The sequence below is a fragment of the Protopterus annectens genome, chromosome 5.part1 (assembly GCF_019279795.1).
Source record: "Protopterus annectens isolate FY-2018-M chromosome 5.part1, PAN1.0, whole genome shotgun sequence".
NCBI classification, from domain to species: Eukaryota; Metazoa; Chordata; order Ceratodontiformes; family Protopteridae; genus Protopterus; species Protopterus annectens.
The window spans coordinates 748,564,903-748,591,813 of NC_056736.1; the positions used below are offsets into that span (position 1 = coordinate 748,564,903).

Here is a 26,911-nt window from a genome sequence, read left to right on the forward strand (position 1 = left end):
TTGTGCTGAGGCTGGGAGGTGAGAATATTGCAGAATGCCTAGATCTTTATGTTTGTAAACGGAGTATTAAAACAGTGTCTCTAATTGTCTTTGTCCTATTGTCCTGCCATTCTTTTGACTTGGACCAGATTTATTGGCTGTGTTTAAACTCTTTGTGCTGAGGTTGGGAGGTGAGAATATTGCAGAATGCCCAGATTTTTGCTTTTAAATGAAGTAGTAAAACTGCGTTCCTAATTATCTTTGTCCTATTGTCCTGCCATTCTTTTGACTTGGTCCAGATTTATTGGCTGTGTTTAAACTCTTTGTGCTGAGGTTGGGAGGTGAGAATATTGCAGAATGCCTAGATCTTTATGTTTGTAAATGGAGTATTAAAACAGTGTCTCTAATTGTCTTTGTCCTATTGTCCTGCCATTCTTTTGACTTGGTCCAGATTTATTGGCTGTGTTTAAACTCTTTGTGCTGAGGTTGGGAGGTGAGAATATTGCAGAATGCCTAGATCTTTATGTTTGTAAACGGAGTATTAAAACAGTGTCTCTAATTGTCTTTGTCCTATTGTCCTGCCATTCTTTTGACTTGGTCCAGATTTATTGGCTGTGTTTAAACTCTTTGTGCTGAGGTTGGGAGGTGAGAATATTGCAGAATGCCTAGATTTTTATGTTTGTAAACGGAGTATTAAAACAATGTCTCTAATTGTCTTTGTCTTATTGTCCTGCCATTCTTTTGACTTGGACCAGATTTATTGGCTGTGTTTAAACTCTTTGTGCTGAGGTTGGGAGGTGAGAATGTTGCAGAATGCCTAGATCTTTATGTTTGTCAACGGAGTATTAAAACAGTGTCTCTAATTGTCTTTGTCCTATTGTCCTGCCATTCTTTTGACTTGGTCCAGATTTATTGGCTGTGTTTAAACTCTTTGTGCTGAGGTTGGGAGGTGAGAATATTGCAGAATGCCTAGATCTTTATGTTTGTAAACGGAGTATTAAAACAGTGTCTCTAATTGTCTTTGTCCTATTGTCCTGCCATTCTTTTGACTTGGTCCAGATTTATTGGCTGTGTTTAAACTCTTTGTGCTGAGGTTGGGAGGTGAGAATATTGCAGAATGCCTAGATCTTTATGTTTGCAAACGGAGTATTAAAACAGTGTCTCTAATTGTCTTTGTCCTATTGTCCTGCCATTCTTTTGACTTGGTCCAGATTTATTGGCTGTGTTTAAACTCTTTGTGCTGAGGTTGGGAGGTGAGAATATTGCAGAATGCCTAGATCTTTATGTTTGTAAACGGAGTATTAAAACAGTGTCTCTAATTGTCTTTGTCCTACTGTCATGCCATTCTTTTGACTTGGTCCAGATTTATTGGCTGCGTTTAAACTCTTTGTGCTGAGGTTGGGAGGTGAGAATATTGCAGAATGCCTAGATCTTTATGTTTGTAAATGGAGTATTAAAACAGTGTCTCTAATTGTCTTTGTCCTATTGTCCTGCCATTCTTTTGACTTGGTCCAGATTTATTGGCTGTGTTTAAACTCTTTGTGCTGAGGTTGGGAGGTGAGAATATTGCAGAATGCCTAGATCTTTATGTTTGTAAACGGAGTATTAAAACAGTGTCTCTAATTGTCTTTGTCCTATTGTCCTGCCATTCTTTTGACTTGGTCCAAATTTATTGGCTGTGTTTAACCTCTTTGTGCTGAGGTTGGGAGGTGAGAATATTGCAGAATGCCTAGATCTTTATGTTTGTAAACAGAGTATTAAAACAGTGTCTCTAATTGTGTTTGTCCTATTGTCCTGCCATTCTTTTGACTTGGTCCAGATTTATTGGCTGTGTTTAAACTCTTTGTGCTGAGGTTGGGAGGTGAGAATATTGCAGAATGCCTAGATCTTTATGTTTGTAAACAGAGTATTAAAACAGTGTCTCTAATTGTCTTTGTCCTATTGTCCTGCCATTCTTTTGACTTGGTCCAGATTTATTGGCTGTGTTTAAACTCTTTGTGCTGAGGTTGGGAGGGGAGAATATTGCAGAACGTCTAGATCTTTATGTTTGTAAACGGAGTATTAAAACAGTGTCTCTAATTGTCTTTGTCCTATTGTCCTGCCATTCTTTTGACTTGGTCCAGATTTATTGTCTGTGTTTAAACTCTTTGTGCTGAGGTTGGGAGGTGAGAATATTGCAGAATGCCTAGATCTTTATGTTTGTAAACGGAGTATTAAAACAGTGTCTCTAATTGTCTTTGTCCTATTTTCCTGCCATTCTTTTGACTTGGTCCAGATTTATTGTCTGTGTTTAAACTCTTTGTGCTGAGGTTGGGAGGTGAGAATATTGCAGAATGCCCAGATTTTTGTGCTTTTAAATGAAGTTGTAAAACTGCGTTCCTAATTATCTTTGTCCTATTGTCCTGCCATTCTTTTGACTTGGTCCAGATTTATTGGCTATGTTTAAACTCTTTGTGCTGAGGTTGGGAGGTGAGAATATTGCAGAATGCCAAGATCTTTATGTTTGTAAACGGAGTATTAAAACAGTGTCTCTAATTGTCTTTGTCCTATTGTCCTGCCATTCTTTTGACTTGGTCCAGATTTATTGGCTGTGTTTAAACTCTTTGTGCTGAGGTTGGGAGGTGAGAATATTGCAGAATGCCTAGATCTTTATGTTTGTCAACGGAGTATTAAAACAGTGTCTCTAATTGTCTTTGTCCTATTGTCCTGCCATTCTTTTGACTTGGTCCAGATTTATTGGCTGTGTTTAAACTCTTTGTGCTGAGGTTGGGATTTGAGAATATTGCAGAATGCCTAGATCTTTATGTTTGTAAACGGAGTATTAAAACAGTGTCTCTAATTGTCTTTGTCCTGTTGTCCTGCCATTCTTTTGACCTGGACCAGATTTATTGGCTGTGTTTAAACTCTTTGTGCTGAGGTTGGGAGGTGAGAATATTGCAGAATGCCTAGATCTTTATGTTTGTCAACGGAGTATTAAAACAGTGTCTCTAATTGTCTTTGTCCTATTGTCTTGCCATTCTTTTGACTTGGTCCAGATTTATTGGCTGTGTTTAAACTCTTTGTGCTGAGGTTGGGAGGTGAGAATATTGCAGAATGCCTAGATCTTTATGTTTGTAAACGGAGTATTAAAACAGTGTCTCTAATTGTCTTTGTCCTATTATCCTGCCATTCTTTTGACTTGGTCCAGATTTATTGGCTGTGTTTAAACTCTTTGTGCTGAGGTTAGGAGGTGAGAATATTGCAGAATGCCTAGATCTTTATGTTTGTAAACGGAGTATTAAAACAGTGTCTCTAATTGTCTTTGTCCTATTGTCCTGCCATTCTTTTGACTTGGTCCAGATTTATTGGCTGTGTTTAAACTCTTTGTGCTGAGGTTGGGAGGTGAGAATATTGCAGAATGCCTAGATCTTTATGTTTGTAAACAGAGTATTAAAACAGTGTCTCTAATTGTCTTTGTCCTATTGTCCTGCCATTCTTTTGACTTGGTCCAGATTTATTGGCTGTGTTTAAACTCTTTGTGCTGAGGTTGGGAGGAGAATATTGCAGATTGTCTAGATCTTTATGTTTGTAAACGGAGTATTAAAACAGTGTCTCTAATTGTCTTTGTCCTATTGTCCTGCCATTCTTTTGACTTGGTCCAGATTTATTGGCTGTGTTTAAACTCTTTGTGCTGAGGTTGGGAGGTGAGAATATTGCAGAATGCCTAGATCTTTATGTTTGTAAACGGAGTATTAAAACAGTGTCTCTAATTGTCTTTATCCTATTGTCCTGCCATTCTTTTGACTTGGTCCAGATTTATTGGCTGTGTTTAAACTCTTTGTGCTGAGGTTGGGAGGTGAGAATATTGCAGAATGCCTAGATCTTTATGTTTGTAAATGGAGTATTAAAACAGTGTCTCTAATTGTCTTTGTTCTGTTGTCTTACTATTACTTTTGTCTTGGCCCAGGTTTCTTATGCTAACAGCAGAATGGGGGCGGGGTAATATTGCAGAATGTTTAGACTTTTGTCTGATATTTCTGGTCTGTCCCTCATGATAATTGTGGTTTTGGAAAACACTAAGGATTGAAGTTACTAAACACACGTTTTCAACTTCATATCTTTCACAAAACTCATGCTAATGAAAGTTATTCTAGCATCCTTGTATGTTTATAAGATATATTTAAAATTTGTTCCTAGCTTTAGACTTCTGTCCAGAATTCTTGTGGTAAGAGGTGGGGGGCACTGTGAGAATGTAGCAGTATTTCTAGATGTTTGCTTGTTGTTTTTGGTCTGACCCTCGTGAATGTGGTTTTCAAGTAAAGCTTGTGATTTTCATAATTCGTCCTTCACAAAATGCAGTACAGCTTTTGATTTTCAGACTTCGTCCTTCACAAAATGCATGCTGCTGCACAGCCTGTTCGAACTTCTGTTTTCGTTTCATGCCCATGAGCTTGTCTCTTGTGTTCTGTCATTAGTTTGTCTTTGCCCAGAATTCTTATGTTAACAAGTTGAAAGGTAGGAGGTAAGTGCAGTCACCTATTCCAGACAGCTTGTAATAGGAATATTTAGTGTTTTGGAGGTGGGGTGAAAGGGGGCGAATCTTATAGAATGTCCTGAGGATTGCCTTCTATTTTTGTTTGCCTTAAAACTCTAGTTTTCTCATTGTTGACGCTGCAGTTTCAGTTTTTATTGTTCAGAAAATGCATGCTAATAGAAAACCTGTTTAGGAACATTCAAAACTGTGACAAAATTTGAAAATCTGTCCCTGAATTTGGCCTTTGTGTTTGTGTTATTTAGGCCTACTGGTCACTTACTGTTGTGCTACAGGCAGAAGAAACTGAAAAGTAACTGATGCCAAAGAAATAGAAGTGCATTATGGGGGTGCATCATTGTGTAATCCTCCTCCTGAGGCTTGTCTGTTGTACAGTTTCTTCTTATTATCAGTGTTTTGGTATTGGTAACCCATTCATTTGTGCCTGCAGTCATAGTAACTAACAGGACTGTATGTAGTTAACCCATTTTTCTGTTGTACTATTTGCCTGCATTTTATGTATGTTTGCCTACCTGTCACTGTCACTCTTTAGTTTTTCTGCCTGCAGTACAATGGTAACTGATGTCAGTCAAACAGATGTTATGCATTAGTGGGGTGGATCATTTTGTAGTACTTTTCGGTTGTGTCTGATGTACAGTTTTGTGTCCAGAGTGTTAGTCTCAGTGAGTCTATCAAGTAAATCTGATGGGTAACATTCCATTATTGTCTTATAGGACTTTATTGTTATGGATGCAATCTGGCAAATATAGTCACCCTCAGAGTAAGTGTTCAGAACGTTACTCTGTTAACCTTTACTATTTCACACACTTTGAGTAGGTATGATATGACAAAGATAGAGCAGAGAAAGGTATGTTGGAACCTGTACCCATGGTGTGATAATTTTTTACTAAGATGACCGAAGGACCTGATGTCTGACTGTGTACTAATTCTACTTTACTTTCTAGTCCCAGTTAGAAAGGAAGTGCATGTATCTTAGATGACTGAAGGACCTGACGTCTGACTGTGTACTAATTCTACTTTACTTTCTAGTCCCAGTTAGAAAGTAAGTGCATGTATCTTAGATGACTGAAGGACCTGACGTCTGACTGTGTACTAATTCTACTTTACTTTCTAGTCCCAGTTAGAAAGGAAGTGCATGTATCTTACATGACTGAAGGACCTGACTTCTGAATGTGTACTAATTCTACTTTACTTTCTAGTCCCAGTTTGAAATGAAGCGTATGTGTCTTAGATGACTGAAGGACCTGACTTCGGAATGTGTACTAATTCTACTTCACTTCCAGTCCCATTCAGAAATGAAGCGTATGTTTTTTAGATGACCAAAGGACCTGACATCTGAATACTTACTAATTCTACTATGTTCTGTAGTCCTATCTCACCTTCATTCTTACACATCCAACTCAGCCTTTTTACAAGCTCAAAGTCTTCTAGTTGGCTCATGGCTAGGTAGGTATCCCATGGTGCACCAGTACAATCCCCAGATCTCGTTTGCCATGTCAACGAGTTCGGATGTGCTTCTTCTTGACCATGGCTAAGTCTAATACATTTTGCTGATTTTTTGGCTAAATTCTGCTGTTTTTCATATTTAGATAGCTTTATATAGCTGTTACTAGTGTCGTTTTTGTAGTTAGATAGTTTAACATTTACAGGGTTTATTCCTGTGCTTTCTGAGAACAGTTGGCCGTTGGCCTTATCATTCTCATTGGTATCCTGTGTGACAGTTAGTTTTTCACTGGGCTTGATATGTATGTATATATATATATATATATATATATATATATATATGTGTGTGTGTGTGTGTGTGTGTGTGTGTGTATATATATATATATATATATATGTGTGGATTCCATACATTTGGTCGAATTACTTTTAGTCGAAAATTATACCAGGCATTGCACTTCACTGAAAGCTCACTTGGTCGAAGTTCATTTGGTCGAAAATGGAATATAGCCCCTGCCCCACTGCAGTGCAACCCTGGGGTGAGATTATTAAATAAGGGGGTTTGGGGGGGGGCACAGCCCCCACATTGAGGGGTGTGGGGGCATAGCCCCACATAATTTTAATGTATTCACTATTATAAGAGGGTGTATCCATTAGAAATGCATTGATATATATATCTTCAGTAAAAACTATTTGCATAATGTGGGGGGGGGGCTACACCCCCCCCACACACCCCCTATTTAATATTCTCACTCCAGGGTTGCAGTGCAGTGGGGCAGAGGCTATATGAACAAGAAAAAATGAAGAGCAGGAACACAATAAGAGAAAGCTTAAAATAAAATAGCGATTTGTTAAATCCAGGTAAAACGTAAGCGCTTTCAGCCAGAGCAATCTCCAGCCTTCATCAGACAAACAGCATAGGAGTGTGTGTTAAAACTTTAAATAGTGTAACAAGAATTTACTTTGCCAATCAACATAAAGTGCATTTCCTAGTACACTGTCACCATACGAACATTAAAGCAGAAATACATTTACACAAACCAGTGAACATACAAATGCTGGTTATTCCTTACAAAATATGTTCATTTGTGCTACTAAGTGAATCAATAATCCCCCTAGTGTAAGGGCAAATGAGGGCAAATTCTCACCTAGATATACTTTTTTAAATCTAGATGTTGTGATAAGCCCATGTCATGTGTAAAACTATTAGAGAGTCGAATATAAAATAACTGAGTTCTGACTCGTTGATTGTGTCATCGATTATGTGATAACCACTTAAGCACACATTTGATGGACAGGTTATCGTTAATACCAGGTGTAAGATGCGCCCTAGTCCGAACTTGCCACATAAGTTCGTCTATCTCTAATTTGATTTGCCAAGGGCCACCTCTAATTTCGGGAACCCTTTGATGCACAATGGCAAAATTGAAAGTGTGACCAGTACATTCAATTGTATGTTTAGCTAGAGCATTGTTAACATCGTGTCTGCTTACAGCATACATGTGTTCATAGATCCTGGTCCTGAATTTACGCTCCGTCTTTCCAATGTAAAAAGCTTTACATTGGTTACAGAGAGCGACGTACACCACTGATTTGGATTCACAATTGAAAAAATTGTTGACCTTATAAGTTCTATTGTTGATGGTAACTTGAGGTCCTACCTTGATGAACTTACACTGGGCACATGCACCACATTTGTGCATGCCATGAGGTCGGTTCGAGATAAACCTATTAGGTGGTCTTTCTAAAATAGCTTTAAGATTTTGGCCCCTCCTGTATGTTAACTTAGGTCTCGTACCCAAAATGTTTGAAAGGGTATTGTCATGATTAATGACGTCCCAATTTTTGTTGACAATTTCCCTGATTTTTTGAAAATCCAAGGAGAAAGTGTGTATGAAAGACACAATGTAATTGTCTTTTTCCAAACGATTATTACTAGATGGACCTAATGTGGTTGAAATTTCAATAGTACTGGCATTCACTTCTGTTGTGAAACTAGTAGAAAGAAGGGGTGTGAAATGGCCTTCCATGCGCTTGTTGGATACTTCTATAATAATGTTGTTGACTAGATTTAGAGGGTAGTTACAGTTCACCTTTAACGTAGCAGACACTGAGATTAATTATCTCGACATCATGTTAGTTAAGGATACAAATAAGAGTAGACTAAAAAGTACCATCCACAGAAAGCCGACATATTCTAATAGCTTGTTGCATTTTTCCAGCAACCATCCGTACTATCAAAAAAGATCGGTCATTAAGGGCCAGATAGTAAGGGCGGCACGTATGGTCACGGACGACCACGACTTTCGTGCTGAATGCAACAAACTTAGGAACATGTTTCTGACAAGAGGCTACCCTCTAAATCTAGTCAACAACAATGTAAAATGTTTCCTTAAGCCCTCTTTTGAGGAAGATCTGGCTAGCTCTTCCTCCTCTTCTAAGTCACATGGATCAAAAAAGGAAAAATCTAAATCTTCTAAGTGGCCCTCCCCAGCGCCGGCTGGTGCATCGGTGCCGCCTGTCCAAATTTCTAAAACTGATAAATCTACTGCCTCCTCGGCTCCACTGAGTTTGTAGCCGATCGAGGGTACTGCGACTATGGCTACAGTGTCGGCACCAGGTAGTTCGGAGCCGACCACTGATAGCAGACATCGGACCCGGTCTACAGATCCCTTACCGGTCTCCCCTACATTAAGGTCACCCATACTACAGAGATCCCGTTCTGCCACACTGTCTTCCAGATCTTCCAGGAGCTTATTGGAAGAAGATGTGGAGAGAGTAGTGCTGAGACCCCTGAAGTCATTTGCCTTGCCTAAAATGTTGTTGGTTCCGACCCAGTCGGTTCCGGGGCCACATGAGTCCGTTACCCCTTATGTGATTCCTCCTCCGAGCCATACTGGACTTTCGGAGCTGGACTGTTCAATACTGGTGGAACCCTTAGTTCCAGCTCTCCCTGAAGTTGTTTCGAGCCGAGCTTTGCTCGACACATTCGTGCCATCTGTAGTGTCTAGGAGCTGAAGCTCCCGGTCGGCCCGACAGTGGCGCCTGGAACTGAACCTCTTTAGTTGTTTTCTACACCTCACTTCTTCATTGTTGGGCAACAGGGTGGTAATACTCTGTTCTTTATTTTCTACTCCTCGCTTCTTTTTCCTTCACCTCATTTTTTTCAGTGTTGGGCAACAGGGTGGTAATACTCTGTTTCTTCTGTAGTATTTATTTTGGTCACTTTGGTGTTGGGCATCAGGGTGGTAATACTCTGTTCCTTATATAGTATTTATTTTGTTCATTTTTGTTTTGGGCAACAGGGTGGTAATACTCTGTTCCTTATGTAGTATTTATTTTGGTCACTTTTTTTTTGGGCATCAGGGTGGTAACACTCTTATTTATTTTGTTCACTTTTTTTTGGGCAACAGGGTGGTAATACTCTGTTCCTTATTTTCTACTCCTCACTTCTTTTTCTGCTTTTTTTTTTTTATGCGCAACAGGGTGGTAATACTCTGTTTCTTCTGTAGCATTTATTTTGTTTACTTTTTCAGTGTTGGGCAACAGGGTGGTAATACTCTGTTACTTCTGTAGTTTTTTTTACTGTTCACTTTTTTCGTCTTGGGCAATAGGGTGGTAATACTCTGTTCCTTGGCTAGTATTTATTTTGTTTTCTTCGATGTTGGGAAATAGGGTGGTAATACTCTGTTCCTTATTTTCTAGTCCTCACTTTTTCTGTTTTCTACACCTCACTTCTTCATTGTTGGGCAACAGTATGGTAATACTCTGTTTGTTATTTAGTATTTATTTGGTTCACTTTTTCTGTGTTGGGTAGCAGGGTGGTAATACTCTGTTTGTTATGTAGTATTTATCTCATTTATTGTACTCATATAGTGTAATTCAGGAATATTATATGATCGTTTTTCTGCGCATTGATATGCAGTGTTTCATAATGCATACATCATGTGGCTTCCCTTTTCTGTTCTTCAGATTCAAACTACTTGTTTTAAAATCTGTATCGGGTAAGACAGTATAGTCTAATATATATGTATAGTATATTTTTGCATATGAAATGTACTTTTGTAATCCGAAAATGTTTCTTATCTGAAAATAATACTGGATGCCTCTTTTATTACCAGGCTTTTATCTCCATATGTGCAATACACAAAATGGGATCTCTTCTTTACTTTGTAGATATTTTCTCGTATACGTGGCTAGCAAAAGATTATTTTGTACACCGTTTATGTGTTAACTTTTTAGGACCTTTAGTTTCTTTGTGCATTTATTTTTACATTAGTACAAATGTGTACTACTATTATATTTTGGAATTGCTGTAATAGTGAATATTTTTCTAACTAGTTTTTCTTTTCTTTTGCAGTATAATACAGATATCTGTCACAGCGTATTTTCATTTAGTCTAGTCTGTGTAGTGGCAATTCTGCTGTTGACTTGGAAGAGAGAGCCTGTCAAGGTAGGTTTTCCTTCTAAATAAAAGAAAAACTAATTAGAAAAATAATAACATGAAACTTCTATATCTTGAGATAATGCATTGTTTTCGCATATGTAGAATACTTCATTTCAAAGACCAGAATAGGTTACATTTCATGATGTATTGAGTGGATTGCTGAAGATTCTCTCAAATGCATAATGTCACTGATGGATGCTTTTTGAGATTGATGTTATTCCATGGTGTTGCCCTGCACATGCTGAGAGTAGCAGAACAAGTGCCTCACTTCTTCAGTCTTGGGCAACAGGGTTGTAATACTGTGTTCCTTCTGCAGTCTTTATTTTGTTGACTTTTTCGAATTTAGGCAACAGGGTGGGAATACTTTGTTCCTTATTTTCTACTCTTCACTTTTTCCGATTTCTACACCTCACTTCTTCAGTGTTATTCAACAGGGTGGTAATACTCTGTTACTTCATAGTATTTATTTTGTTCGATTTTTAAGTGTTGGGCAACAGGGTGGTAATACTCTGTTCCTAATGTACTATTTATTTTGTTCACTGCCTCGGTTTTGGGCAACCAGTTAGTAATACTCTGTTCCTTATTTTCTAATCCTCACTTCTTCTGTTTTCTACAACTCACTTCTTCATTGTTGGGCAGCAGGGTGGTAATACTCTGTTACTTTTGTAGTATTTATTCTGTTCTCTTTTTCAGTCTTCGGCAACAGGTAGTAATACTCTGTTCCTTCTGTAGTATTTATTTTGTTCACTTTCTCGATGTTGGGCAGCAGGGTGGTAATACTCTGTTCCTTCTTAAGTATTTATTTTGTTCACTTATGTGTAGGGCAACAGGGTGGGAATTCTCTCTTCCTTAGGTAGAATTTATTTGACTCACTACTTCGGTGTTAGGCAACAGGGTGGTAATGCCCCGTTCCTTACTTTCTACTCCTCACTTCTTTTTTTCTACACCTCACTTCTTCAGTGTTGGTCAACAGGGTGGTAATACTCTGTTCCTTCTGTAGTACTTTTTTGTTCACTTTTTTGATGTTGGGCAACAGGGTGGTAATACCCTGTTCCTTATGTAGTATTTATTTTGTTCACTTCTGTGTTGGGTAGCAGGGTGGTAATACTCTGTTCCTTATGTAGTCTTTATTTTAATCACTACGGTAATGCGCAATAGGGTGGTAATAATATATTCCTTATTTTTTACTCCTCACTTCTGTTTTCTACACCTCACTTCTTCATTGTTGGGCAACAGGGTGGTAATACTCTGTTACGTCTTTAGAATTTATTCTGTTCACTTTTTTGTCTTGGGCATCAGGGTGGTAATACTCTGTTGTTTATTTTCTACTCCTCACTTCTTGTTTCTTTTGTTGAAATTTTCAGTATTGGGCAATAGGGTGGTAATACTCTGTTCCTTCTGTAGTATTTATTTTGTTCATCTTTTCGGTGTTGGGCAACAGGGTGGTAATACTCTGTTCCTTATTTTCTACTCCTCACTTATTTTATTTTCATCACTTCACTATATCAGTGTTGGCAACAGGGTGGTAATACTCTGTTGTTTATTTTCTACTCCTCACTTCTTGTTTCTACACCTGAATTTTTCAGTATTGGGCAATAGGGTGGTAATACTCTGTTCCTTATTTTCTACTCCTCACTTATTTTGTTTTTATCACTTCACTTTATCAGTGTTGGGCAACAGGGTGGTAATACTCTGTTCCTTCTGTAGTACTTATTTTGATCACTTTTTTGATGTTGGGCAACAGGGTGGTAATACTCTGTTTCTTATGTAGTCTTTATTTAATTCACTACTTTGGTGTTGTGCAGTAGGGTGGTAATACTCTGTTTCTTATTTTCTACTCCTCACGTCTTCTGTTTTCTACACCTCACTTCTTCATTGTTGGGCAACAGGGTGGTAATACTCTGTTACTTCTGTATTTTTCTTTCTGTTCATATTTTTGTCTTCAGCAACAGGGTGGTAATACTCTGTTCTTTATTTTCTACTCCTCGCTTCTTTTTCCTTCACCTCATTTTTTTCAGTGTTGGGCAACAGGGTGGTAATACTCTGTTTCTTCTGTAGTATTTATTTTGGTCACTTTGGTGTTGGGCATCAGGGTGGTAATACTCTGTTCCTTATATAGTATTTATTTTGTTCATTTTTGTTTTGGGCAACAGGGTGGTAATACTCTGTTCCTTATGTAGTATTTATTTTGGTCACTTTTTTTTTGGGCATCAGGGTGGTAACACTCTTATTTATTTTGTTCACTTTTTTTGGGCAACAGGGTGGTAATACTCTGTTCCTTATTTTCTACTCCTCACTTCTTTTTTCTACGCCTCACTTTTTCAGTTATGCGCAACAGGGTGGTAATACTCTGTTTCTTCTGTAGCATTTATTTTGTTTACTTTTTCAGTGTTGGGCAACAGGGTGGTAATACTCTGTTACTTCTGTAGTTTTTTTTACTGTTCACTTTTTTCGTCTTGGGCAATAGGGTGGTAATACTCTGTTCCTTGGCTAGTATTTATTTTGTTTTCTTCGATGTTGGGAAATAGGGTGGTAATACTCTGTTCCTTATTTTCTAGTCCTCACTTTTTCTGTTTTCTACACCTCACTTCTTCATTGTTGGGCAACAGTATGGTAATACTCTGTTTGTTATTTAGTATTTATTTGGTTCACTTTTTCTGTGTTGGGTAGCAGGGTGGTAATACTCTGTTTGTTATGTAGTATTTATCTCATTTATTGTACTCATATAGTGTAATTCAGGAATATTATATGATCGTTTTTCTGCGCATTGATATGCAGTGTTTCATAATGCATACATCATGTGGCTTCCCTTTTCTGTTCTTCAGATTCAAACTACTTGTTTTAAAATCTGTATCGGGTAAGACAGTATAGTCTAATATATATGTATAGTATATTTTTGCATATGAAATGTACTTTTGTAATCCGAAAATGTTTCTTATCTGAAAATAATACTGGATGCCTCTTTTATTACCAGGCTTTTATCTCCATATGTGCAATACACAAAATGGGATCTCTTCTTTACTTTGTAGATATTTTCTCGTATACGTGGCTAGCAAAAGATTATTTTGTACACCGTTTATGTGTTAACTTTTTAGGACCTTTAGTTTCTTTGTGCATTTATTTTTACATTAGTACAAATGTGTACTACTATTATATTTTGGAATTGCTGTAATAGTGAATATTTTTCTAACTAGTTTTTCTTTTCTTTTGCAGTATAATACAGATATCTGTCACAGCGTATTTTCATTTAGTCTAGTCTGTGTAGTGGCAATTCTGCTGTTGACTTGGAAGAGAGAGCCTGTCAAGGTAGGTTTTCCTTCTAAATAAAAGAAAAACTAATTAGAAAAATAATAACATGAAACTTCTATATCTTGAGATAATGCATTGTTTTCGCATATGTAGAATACTTCATTTCAAAGACCAGAATAGGTTACATTTCATGATGTATTGAGTGGATTGCTGAAGATTCTCTCAAATGCATAATGTCACTGATGGATGCTTTTTGAGATTGATGTTATTCCATGGTGTTGCCCTGCACATGCTGAGAGTAGCAGAACAAGTGCCTCACTTCTTCAGTCTTGGGCAACAGGGTTGTAATACTGTGTTCCTTCTGCAGTCTTTATTTTGTTGACTTTTTCGAATTTAGGCAACAGGGTGGGAATACTTTGTTCCTTATTTTCTACTCTTCACTTTTTCCGATTTCTACACCTCACTTCTTCAGTGTTATTCAACAGGGTGGTAATACTCTGTTACTTCATAGTATTTATTTTGTTCGATTTTTAAGTGTTGGGCAACAGGGTGGTAATACTCTGTTCCTAATGTACTATTTATTTTGTTCACTGCCTCGGTTTTGGGCAACCAGTTAGTAATACTCTGTTCCTTATTTTCTAATCCTCACTTCTTCTGTTTTCTACAACTCACTTCTTCATTGTTGGGCAGCAGGGTGGTAATACTCTGTTACTTTTGTAGTATTTATTCTGTTCTCTTTTTCAGTCTTCGGCAACAGGTAGTAATACTCTGTTCCTTCTGTAGTATTTATTTTGTTCACTTTCTCGATGTTGGGCAGCAGGGTGGTAATACTCTGTTCCTTCTTAAGTATTTATTTTGTTCACTTATGTGTAGGGCAACAGGGTGGGAATTCTCTCTTCCTTAGGTAGAATTTATTTGACTCACTACTTCGGTGTTAGGCAACAGGGTGGTAATGCCCCGTTCCTTACTTTCTACTCCTCACTTCTTTTTTTCTACACCTCACTTCTTCAGTGTTGGTCAACAGGGTGGTAATACTCTGTTCCTTCTGTAGTACTTTTTTGTTCACTTTTTTGATGTTGGGCAACAGGGTGGTAATACCCTGTTCCTTATGTAGTATTTATTTTGTTCACTTCTGTGTTGGGTAGCAGGGTGGTAATACTCTGTTCCTTATGTAGTCTTTATTTTAATCACTACTTCGGTAATGCGCAATAGGGTGGTAATAATATATTCCTTATTTTTTACTCCTCACTTCTGTTTTCTACACCTCACTTCTTCATTGTTGGGCAACAGGGTGGTAATACTCTGTTACGTCTTTAGAATTTATTCTGTTCACTTTTTTGTCTTGGGCATCAGGGTGGTAATACTCTGTTGTTTATTTTCTACTCCTCACTTCTTGTTTCTTTTGTTGAAATTTTCAGTATTGGGCAATAGGGTGGTAATACTCTGTTCCTTCTGTAGTATTTATTTTGTTCATCTTTTCGGTGTTGGGCAACAGGGTGGTAATACTCTGTTCCTTATTTTCTACTCCTCACTTATTTTATTTTCATCACTTCACTATATCAGTGTTGGCAACAGGGTGGTAATACTCTGTTGTTTATTTTCTACTCCTCACTTCTTGTTTCTACACCTGAATTTTTCAGTATTGGGCAATAGGGTGGTAATACTCTGTTCCTTATTTTCTACTCCTCACTTATTTTGTTTTTATCACTTCACTTTATCAGTGTTGGGCAACAGGGTGGTAATACTCTGTTCCTTCTGTAGTACTTATTTTGATCACTTTTTTGATGTTGGGCAACAGGGTGGTAATACTCTGTTTCTTATGTAGTCTTTATTTAATTCACTACTTTGGTGTTGTGCAGTAGGGTGGTAATACTCTGTTTCTTATTTTCTACTCCTCACGTCTTCTGTTTTCTACACCTCACTTCTTCATTGTTGGGCAACAGGGTGGTAATACTCTGTTACTTCTGTATTTTTCTTTCTGTTCATATTTTTGTCTTCAGCAACAGGGTGGTAATACTCTGTTCTTTATTTTCTACTCCTCGCTTCTTTTTCCTTCACCTCATTTTTTTCAGTGTTGGGCAACAGGGTGGTAATACTCTGTTTCTTCTGTAGTATTTATTTTGGTCACTTTGGTGTTGGGCATCAGGGTGGTAATACTCTGTTCCTTATATAGTATTTATTTTGTTCATTTTGTTTTTGGGCAACAGGGTGGTAATACTCTGTTCCTTATGTAGTATTTATTTTGGTCACTTTTTTTGGGGGCATCAGGGTGGTAACACTCTTATTTATTTTGTTCACTTTTTTTTGGGCAACAGGGTGGTAATACTCTGTTCCTTATTTTCTACTCCTCACTTCTTTTTTCTACGCCTCACTTTTTCAGTTATGCGCAACAGGGTGGTAATACTCTGTTTCTTCTGTAGCATTTATTTTGTTTACTTTTTCAGTGTTGGGCAACAGGGTGGTAATACTCTGTTACTTCTGTAGTTTTTTTTACTGTTCACTTTTTTCGTCTTGGGCAATAGGGTGGTAATACTCTGTTCCTTGGCTAGTATTTATTTTGTTTTCTTCGATGTTGGGAAATAGGGTGGTAATACTCTGTTCCTTATTTTCTAGTCCTCACTTTTTCTGTTTTCTACACCTCACTTCTTCATTGTTGGGCAACAGTATGGTAATACTCTGTTTGTTATTTAGTATTTATTTGGTTCACTTTTTCTGTGTTGGGTAGCAGGGTGGTAATACTCTGTTTGTTATGTAGTATTTATCTCATTTATTGTACTCATATAGTGTAATTCAGGAATATTATATGATCGTTTTTCTGCGCATTGATATGCAGTGTTTCATAATGCATACATCATGTGGCTTCCCTTTTCTGTTCTTCAGATTCAAACTACTTGTTTTAAAATCTGTATCGGGTAAGACAGTATAGTCTAATATATATGTATAGTATATTTTTGCATATGAAATGTACTTTTGTAATCCGAAAATGTTTCTTATCTGAAAATAATACTGGATGCCTCTTTTATTACCAGGCTTTTATCTCCATATGTGCAATACACAAAATGGGATCTCTTCTTTACTTTGTAGATATTTTCTCGTATACGTGGCTAGCAAAAGATTATTTTGTACACCGTTTATGTGTTAACTTTTAGGACCTTTAGTTTCTTTGTGCATTTATTTTTACATTAGTACAAATGTGTACTACTATTATATTTTGGAATTGCTGTAATAGTGAATATTTTTCTAACTAGTTTTTCTTTTCTTTTGCAGTATAATACAGATATCTGTCACAGCGTATTTTCATTTAGTCTAGTCTGTGTAGTGGCAATTCTGCTGTTGACTTGGAAGAGAGAGCCTGTCAAGGTAGGTTTTCCTTCTAAATAAAAGAAAAACTAATTAGAAAAATAATAACATGAAACTTCTATATCTTGAGATAATGCATTGTTTTCTATATGTAGAATACTTCATTTCAAAGACCAGAATAGGTTACATTTCATGATGTATTGAGTGGATTGCTGAAGATTCTCTCAAATGCATAATGTCACTGATGGATGCTTTTTGAGATTGATGTTATTCCATGGTGTTGCCCTGCACATGCTGAGAGTAGCAGAACAAGTGCCTCACTTCTTCAGTCTTGGGCAACAGGGTTGTAATACTGTGTTCCTTCTGCAGTCTTTATTTTGTTGACTTTTTCGAATTTAGGCAACAGGGTGGGAATACTTTGTTCCTTATTTTCTACTCTTCACTTTTTCCGATTTCTACACCTCACTTCTTCAGTGTTATTCAACAGGGTGGTAATACTCTGTTACTTCATAGTATTTATTTTGTTCGATTTTTAAGTGTTGGGCAACAGGGTGGTAATACTCTGTTCCTAATGTACTATTTATTTTGTTCACTGCCTCGGTTTTGGGCAACCAGTTAGTAATACTCTGTTCCTTATTTTCTAATCCTCACTTCTTCTGTTTTCTACAACTCACTTCTTCATTGTTGGGCAGCAGGGTGGTAATACTCTGTTACTTTTGTAGTATTTATTCTGTTCTCTTTTTCAGTCTTCGGCAACAGGTAGTAATACTCTGTTCCTTCTGTAGTATTTATTTTGTTCACTTTCTCGATGTTGGGCAGCAGGGTGGTAATACTCTGTTCCTTCTTAAGTATTTATTTTGTTCACTTATGTGTAGGGCAACAGGGTGGGAATTCTCTCTTCCTTAGGTAGAATTTATTTGACTCACTACTTCGGTGTTAGGCAACAGGGTGGTAATGCCCCGTTCCTTACTTTCTACTCCTCACTTCTTTTTTTCTACACCTCACTTCTTCAGTGTTGGTCAACAGGGTGGTAATACTCTGTTCCTTCTGTAGTACTTTTTTGTTCACTTTTTTGATGTTGGGCAACAGGGTGGTAATACCCTGTTCCTTATGTAGTATTTATTTTGTTCACTTCTGTGTTGGGTAGCAGGGTGGTAATACTCTGTTCCTTATGTAGTCTTTATTTTAATCACTACTTCGGTAATGCGCAATAGGGTGGTAATAATATATTCCTTATTTTTTACTCCTCACTTCTGTTTTCTACACCTCACTTCTTCATTGTTGGGCAACAGGGTGGTAATACTCTGTTACGTCTTTAGAATTTATTCTGTTCACTTTTTTGTCTTGGGCATCAGGGTGGTAATACTCTGTTGTTTATTTTCTACTCCTCACTTCTTGTTTCTTTTGTTGAAATTTTCAGTATTGGGCAATAGGGTGGTAATACTCTGTTCCTTCTGTAGTATTTATTTTGTTCATCTTTTCGGTGTTGGGCAACAGGGTGGTAATACTCTGTTCCTTATTTTCTACTCCTCACTTATTTTATTTTCATCACTTCACTATATCAGTGTTGGCAACAGGGTGGTAATACTCTGTTGTTTATTTTCTACTCCTCACTTCTTGTTTCTACACCTGAATTTTTCAGTATTGGGCAATAGGGTGGTAATACTCTGTTCCTTATTTTCTACTCCTCACTTATTTTGTTTTTATCACTTCACTTTATCAGTGTTGGGCAACAGGGTGGTAATACTCTGTTCCTTCTGTAGTACTTATTTTGATCACTTTTTTGATGTTGGGCAACAGGGTGGTAATACTCTGTTTCTTATGTAGTCTTTATTTAATTCACTACTTTGGTGTTGTGCAGTAGGGTGGTAATACTCTGTTTCTTATTTTCTACTCCTCACGTCTTCTGTTTTCTACACCTCACTTCTTCATTGTTGGGCAACAGGGTGGTAATACTCTGTTACTTCTGTATTTTTCTTTCTGTTCATATTTTTGTCTTCAGCAACAGGGTGGTAATACTCTGTTCTTTATTTTCTACTCCTCGCTTCTTTTTCCTTCACCTCATTTTTTTCAGTGTTGGGCAACAGGGTGGTAATACTCTGTTTCTTCTGTAGTATTTATTTTGGTCACTTTGGTGTTGGGCATCAGGGTGGTAATACTCTGTTCCTTATGTAGTATTTATTTTGTTCACTTTTTTTTGGGCAACAGGGTGGTAATACTCTGTTCCTTATTTTCTACTCCTCACTTCTTTTTTCTACGCCTCACTTTTTCAGTTATGCGCAACAGGGTGGTAATACTCTGTTTCTTCTGTAGCATTTATTTTGTTTACTTTTTCAGTGTTGGGCAACAGGGTGGTAATACTCTGTTACTTCTGTAGTTTTTTTTACTGTTCACTTTTTTCGTCTTGGGCAATAGGGTGGTAATACTCTGTTCCTTGGCTAGTATTTATTTTGTTTTCTTCGATGTTGGGAAATAGGGTGGTAATACTCTGTTCCTTATTTTCTAGTCCTCACTTTTTCTGTTTTCTACACCTCACTTCTTCATTGTTGGGCAACAGTATGGTAATACTCTGTTTGTTATTTAGTATTTATTTGGTTCACTTTTTCTGTGTTGGGTAGCAGGGTGGTAATACTCTGTTTGTTATGTAGTATTTATCTCATTTATTGTACTCATATAGTGTAATTCAGGAATATTATATGATCGTTTTTCTGCGCATTGATATGCAGTGTTTCATAATGCATACATCATGTGGCTTCCCTTTTCTGTTCTTCAGATTCAAACTACTTGTTTTAAAATCTGTATCGGGTAAGACAGTATAGTCTAATATATATGTATAGTATATTTTTGCATATGAAATGTACTTTTGTAATCCGAAAATGTTTCTTATCTGAAAATAATACTGGATGCCTCTTTTATTACCAGGCTTTTATCTCCATATGTGCAATACACAAAATGGGATCTCTTCTTTACTTTGTAGATATTTTCTCGTATACGTGGCTAGCAAAAGATTATTTTGTACACCGTTTATGTGTTAACTTTTAGGACCTTTAGTTTCTTTGTGCATTTATTTTTACATTAGTACAAATGTGTACTACTATTATATTTTGGAATTGCTGTAATAGTGAATATTTTTCTAACTAGTTTTTCTTTTCTTTTGCAGTATAATACAGATATCTGTCACAGCGTATTTTCATTTAGTCTAGTCTGTGTAGTGGCAATTCTGCTGTTGACTTGGAAGAGAGAGCCTGTCAAGGTAGGTTTTCCTTCTAAATAAAAGAAAAACTAATTAGAAAAATAATAACATGAAACTTCTATATCTTGAGATAATGCATTGTTTTCTATATGTAGAATACTTCATTTCAAAGACCAGAATAGGTTACATTTCATGATGTATTGAGTGGATTGCTGAAGATTCTCTCAAATGCATAATGTCACTGATGGATGCTTTTTGAGATTGATGTTATTCCATGGTGTTGCCCTGCACATGCTGAGAGTAGCAGAACAAGTGCCTCACTTCTTCAGTCTTGGGCAACAGGGTTGTAATACTGTGTTCCTTCTGCAGTCTTTATTTTGTTGACTTTTTCGAATTTAGGCAACAGGGTGGGAATACTTTGTTCCTTATTTTCTACTCTTCACTTTTTCCGATTTCTACACCTCACTTCTTCAGTGTTATTCAACAGGGTGGTAATACTCTGTTACTTCATAGTATTTATTTTGTTCGATTTTTAAGTGTTGGGCAACAGGGTGGTAATACTCTGTTCCTAATGTACTATTTATTTTGTTCACTGCCTCGGTTTTGGGCAACCAGTTAGTAATACTCTGTTCCTTATTTTCTAATCCTCACTTCTTCTGTTTTCTACAACTCACTTCTTCATTGTTGGGCAGCAGGGTGGTAATACTCTGTTACTTTTGTAGTATTTATTCTGTTCTCTTTTTCAGTCTTCGGCAACAGGTAGTAATACTCTGTTCCTTCTGTAGTATTTATTTTGTTCACTTTCTCGATGTTGGGCAGCAGGGTGGTAATACTCTGTTCCTTCTTAAGTATTTATTTTGTTCACTTATGTGTAGGGCAACAGGGTGGGAATTCTCTCTTCCTTAGGTAGAATTTATTTGACTCACTACTTCGGTGTTAGGCAACAGGGTGGTAATGCCCCGTTCCTTACTTTCTACTCCTCACTTCTTTTTTTCTACACCTCACTTCTTCAGTGTTGGTCAACAGGGTGGTAATACTCTGTTCCTTCTGTAGTACTTTTTTGTTCACTTTTTTGATGTTGGGCAACAGGGTGGTAATACCCTGTTCCTTATGTAGTATTTATTTTGTTCACTTCTGTGTTGGGTAGCAGGGTGGTAATACTCTGTTCCTTATGTAGTCTTTATTTTAATCACTACTTCGGTAATGCGCAATAGGGTGGTAATAATATATTCCTTATTTTTTACTCCTCACTTCTGTTTTCTACACCTCACTTCTTCATTGTTGGGCAACAGGGTGGTAATACTCTGTTACGTCTTTAGAATTTATTCTGTTCACTTTTTTGTCTTGGGCATCAGGGTGGTAATACTCTGTTGTTTATTTTCTACTCCTCACTTCTTGTTTCTTTTGTTGAAATTTTCAGTATTGGGCAATAGGGTGGTAATACTCTGTTCCTTCTGTAGTATTTATTTTGTTCATCTTTTCGGTGTTGGGCAACAGGGTGGTAATACTCTGTTCCTTATTTTCTACTCCTCACTTATTTTATTTTCATCACTTCACTATATCAGTGTTGGCAACAGGGTGGTAATACTCTGTTGTTTATTTTCTACTCCTCACTTCTTGTTTCTACACCTGAATTTTTCAGTATTGGGCAATAGGGTGGTAATACTCTGTTCCTTATTTTCTACTCCTCACTTATTTTGTTTTTATCACTTCACTTTATCAGTGTTGGGCAACAGGGTGGTAATACTCTGTTCCTTCTGTAGTACTTATTTTGATCACTTTTTTGATGTTGGGCAACAGGGTGGTAATACTCTGTTTCTTATGTAGTCTTTATTTAATTCACTACTTTGGTGTTGTGCAGTAGGGTGGTAATACTCTGTTTCTTATTTTCTACTCCTCACGTCTTCTGTTTTCTACACCTCACTTCTTCATTGTTGGGCAACAGGGTGGTAATACTCTGTTACTTCTGTATTTTTCTTTCTGTTCATATTTTTGTCTTCAGCAACAGGGTGGTAATACTCTGTTCTTTATTTTCTACTCCTCGCTTCTTTTTCCTTCACCTCATTTTTTTCAGTGTTGGGCAACAGGGTGGTAATACTCTGTTTCTTCTGTAGTATTTATTTTGGTCACTTTGGTGTTGGGCATCAGGGTGGTAATACTCTGTTCCTTATATAGTATTTATTTTGTTCATTTTTGTTTTGGGCAACAGGGTGGTAATACTCTGTTCCTTATGTAGTATTTATTTTGGTCACTTTTTTTTTGGGCATCAGGGTGGTAACACTCTTATTTATTTTGTTCACTTTTTTGGGCAACAGGGTGGTAATACTCTGTTCCTTATTTTCTACTCCTCACTTCTTTTTTCTACGCCTCACTTTTTCAGTTATGCGCAACAGGGTGGTAATACTCTGTTTCTTCTGTAGCATTTATTTTGTTTACTTTTTCAGTGTTGGGCAACAGGGTGGTAATACTCTGTTACTTCTGTAGTTTTTTTTACTGTTCACTTTTTTCGTCTTGGGCAATAGGGTGGTAATACTCTGTTCCTTGGCTAGTATTTATTTTGTTTTCTTCGATGTTGGGAAATAGGGTGGTAATACTCTGTTCCTTATTTTCTAGTCCTCACTTTTTCTGTTTTCTACACCTCACTTCTTCATTGTTGGGCAACAGTATGGTAATACTCTGTTTGTTATTTAGTATTTATTTGGTTCACTTTTTCTGTGTTGGGTAGCAGGGTGGTAATACTCTGTTTGTTATGTAGTATTTATCTCATTTATTGTACTCATATAGTGTAATTCAGGAATATTATATGATCGTTTTTCTGCGCATTGATATGCAGTGTTTCATAATGCATACATCATGTGGCTTCCCTTTTCTGTTCTTCAGATTCAAACTACTTGTTTTAAAATCTGTATCGGGTAAGACAGTATAGTCTAATATATATGTATAGTATATTTTTGCATATGAAATGTACTTTTGTAATCCGAAAATGTTTCTTATCTGAAAATAATACTGGATGCCTCTTTTATTACCAGGCTTTTATCTCCATATGTGCAATACACAAAATGGGATCTCTTCTTTACTTTGTAGATATTTTCTCATACATGGCTAGCAAAAGATTATTTTGTACACCGTTTATGTGTTAACTTTTTAGGACCTTTAGTTTCTTTGTGCATTTATTTTTACATTAGTACAAATGTGTACTACTATTATATTTTGGAATTGCTGTAATAGTGAATATTTTTCTAACTAGTTTTTCTTTTCTTTTGCAGTATAATACAGATATCTGTCACAGCGTATTTTCATTTAGTCTAGTCTGTGTAGTGGCAATTCTGCTGTTGACTTGGAAGAGAGAGCCTGTCAAGGTAGGTTTTCCTTCTAAATAAAAGAAAAACTAATTAGAAAAATAATAACATGAAACTTCTATATCTTGAGATAATGCATTGTTTTCTATATGTAGAATACTTCATTTCAAAGACCAGAATAGGTTACATTTCATGATGTATTGAGTGGATTGCTGAAGATTCTCTCAAATGCATAATGTCACTGATGGATGCTTTTTGAGATTGATGTTATTCCATGGTGTTGCCCTGCACATGCTGAGAGTAGCAGAACAAGTGCCTCACTTCTTCAGTCTTGGGCAACAGGGTTGTAATACTGTGTTCCTTCTGCAGTCTTTATTTTGTTGACTTTTTCGAATTTAGGCAACAGGGTGGGAATACTTTGTTCCTTATTTTCTACTCTTCACTTTTTCCGATTTCTACACCTCACTTCTTCAGTGTTATTCAACAGGGTGGTAATACTCTGTTACTTCATAGTATTTATTTTGTTCGATTTTTAAGTGTTGGGCAACAGGGTGGTAATACTCTGTTCCTAATGTACTATTTATTTTGTTCACTGCCTCGGTTTTGGGCAACCAGTTAGTAATACTCTGTTCCTTATTTTCTAATCCTCACTTCTTCTGTTTTCTACAACTCACTTCTTCATTGTTGGGCAGCAGGGTGGTAATACTCTGTTACTTTTGTAGTATTTATTCTGTTCTCTTTTTCAGTCTTCGGCAACAGGTAGTAATACTCTGTTCCTTCTGTAGTATTTATTTTGTTCACTTTCTCGATGTTGGGCAGCAGGGTGGTAATACTCTGTTCCTTCTTAAGTATTTATTTTGTTCACTTATGTGTAGGGCAACAGGGTGGGAATTCTCTCTTCCTTAGGTAGAATTTATTTGACTCACTACTTCGGTGTTAGGCAACAGGGTGGTAATGCCCCGTTCCTTACTTTCTACTCCTCACTTCTTTTTCTACACCTCACTTCTTCAGTGTTGGTCAACAGGGTGGTAATACTCTGTTCCTTCTGTAGTACTTTTTTGTTCACTTTTTTGATGTTGGGCAACAGGGTGGTAATACCCTGTTCCTTATGTAGTATTTATTTTGTTCACTTCTGTGTTGGGTAGCAGGGTGGTAATACTCTGTTCCTTATGTAGTCTTTATTTTAATCACTACTTCGGTAATGCGCAATAGGGTGGTAATAATATATTCCTTATTTTTTACTCCTCACTTCTGTTTTCTACACCTCACTTCTTCATTGTTGGGCAACAGGGTGGTAATACTCTGTTACGTCTTTAGAATTTATTCTGTTCACTTTTTTGTCTTGGGCATCAGGGTGGTAATACTCTGTTGTTTATTTTCTACTCCTCACTTCTTGTTTCTACACCTGAATTTTTCAGTATTGGGCAATAGGGTGGTAATACTCTGTTCCTTATTTTCTACTCCTCACTTATTTTGTTTTTATCACTTCACTTTATCAGTGTTGGGCAACAGGGTGGTAATACTCTGTTCCTTCTGTAGTACTTATTTTGATCACTTTTTTGATGTTGGGCAACAGGGTGGTAATACTCTGTTTCTTATGTAGTCTTTATTTAATTCACTACTTTGGTGTTGTGCAGTAGGGTGGTAATACTCTGTTTCTTATTTTCTACTCCTCACGTCTTCTGTTTTCTACACCTCACTTCTTCATTGTTGGGCAACAGGGTGGTAATACTCTGTTACTTCTGTATTTTTCTTTCTGTTCATATTTTTGTCTTCAGCAACAGGGTGGTAATACTCTGTTCTTTATTTTCTACTCCTCGCTTCTTTTTCCTTCACCTCATTTTTTTCAGTGTTGGGCAACAGGGTGGTAATACTCTGTTTCTTCTGTAGTATTTATTTTGGTCACTTTGGTGTTGGGCATCAGGGTGGTAATACTCTGTTCCTTATATAGTATTTATTTTGTTCATTTTTGTTTTGGGCAACAGGGTGGTAATACTCTGTTCCTTATGTAGTATTTATTTTGGTCACTTTTTTTGGGGGCATCAGGGTGGTAACACTCTTATTTATTTTGTTCACTTTTTTTTGGGCAACAGGGTGGTAATACTCTGTTCCTTATTTTCTACTCCTCACTTCTTTTTTCTACTCACTTTTTCAGTTATGCGCAACAGGGTGGTAATACTCTGTTTCTTCTGTAGCATTTATTTTGTTTACTTTTTCAGTGTTGGGCAACAGGGTGGTAATACTCTGTTACTTCTGTAGTTTTTTTTACTGTTCACTTTTTTCGTCTTGGGCAATAGGGTGGTAATACTCTGTTCCTTGGCTAGTATTTATTTTGTTTTCTTCGATGTTGGGAAATAGGGTGGTAATACTCTGTTCCTTATTTTCTAGTCCTCACTTTTTCTGTTTTCTACACCTCACTTCTTCATTGTTGGGCAACAGTATGGTAATACTCTGTTTGTTATTTAGTATTTATTTGGTTCACTTTTTCTGTGTTGGGTAGCAGGGTGGTAATACTCTGTTTGTTATGTAGTATTTATCTCATTTATTGTACTCATATAGTGTAATTCAGGAATATTATATGATCGTTTTTCTGCGCATTGATATGCAGTGTTTCATAATGCATACATCATGTGGCTTCCCTTTTCTGTTCTTCAGATTCAAACTACTTGTTTTAAAATCTGTATCGGGTAAGACAGTATAGTCTAATATATATGTATAGTATATTTTTGCATATGAAATGTACTTTTGTAATCCGAAAATGTTTCTTATCTGAAAATAATACTGGATGCCTCTTTTATTACCAGGCTTTTATCTCCATATGTGCAATACACAAAATGGGATCTCTTCTTTACTTTGTAGATATTTTCTCGTATACGTGGCTAGCAAAAGATTATTTTGTACACCGTTTATGTGTTAACTTTTTAGGACCTTTAGTTTCTTTGTGCATTTATTTTTACATTAGTACAAATGTGTACTACTATTATATTTTGGAATTGCTGTAATAGTGAATATTTTTCTAACTAGTTTTTCTTTTCTTTTGCAGTATAATACAGATATCTGTCACAGCGTATTTTCATTTAGTCTAGTCTGTGTAGTGGCAATTCTGCTGTTGACTTGGAAGAGAGAGCCTGTCAAGGTAGGTTTTCCTTCTAAATAAAAGAAAAACTAATTAGAAAAATAATAACATGAAACTTCTATATCTTGAGATAATGCATTGTTTTCTATATGTAGAATACTTCATTTCAAAGACCAGAATAGGTTACATTTCATGATGTATTGAGTGGATTGCTGAAGATTCTCTCAAATGCATAATGTCACTGATGGATGCTTTTTGAGATTGATGTTATTCCATGGTGTTGCCCTGCACATGCTGAGAGTAGCAGAACAAGTGCCTCACTTCTTCAGTCTTGGGCAACAGGGTTGTAATACTGTGTTCCTTCTGCAGTCTTTATTTTGTTGACTTTTTCGAATTT

At 36.7% G+C, this 26,911-nt stretch overlaps 1 protein-coding gene across 1 annotated transcript; it reads left to right on the top strand.

The window, feature by feature from the left end:
* Nucleotides 1-8,233: 8,233 nt before the first annotated feature.
* Nucleotides 8,234-26,696, top strand: LOC122803265. Its single transcript, XM_044072856.1, has 8 exons — nucleotides 8,234-8,329; nucleotides 10,311-10,403; nucleotides 13,611-13,703; nucleotides 16,914-17,006; nucleotides 20,107-20,199; nucleotides 23,406-23,498; nucleotides 26,482-26,574; nucleotides 26,670-26,696. The coding sequence occupies exons 1-8, from the start codon at nucleotides 8,234-8,236 to the stop codon at nucleotides 26,694-26,696; spliced, it is 681 nt and encodes a 226-aa protein (XP_043928791.1).
* Nucleotides 26,697-26,911: the final 215 nt, after the last annotated feature.

Excerpts from the sequence above, each read along its gene's own strand:
- LOC122803265 (XM_044072856.1), top strand. The coding sequence starts at position 8,234 with ATGGTCACGGACGACCACGACTTTCGTGCTGAATGCAACAAACTTAGG. Across the intron at positions 8,330-10,310 it reads TAAATCTAGTCAACAACAAT|TATAATACAGATATCTGTCA; the intron begins GTAAAATGTTTC and ends TTTCTTTTGCAG. Across the intron at positions 23,499-26,481 it reads GGAAGAGAGAGCCTGTCAAG|TATAATACAGATATCTGTCA; the intron begins GTAGGTTTTCCT and ends TTTCTTTTGCAG.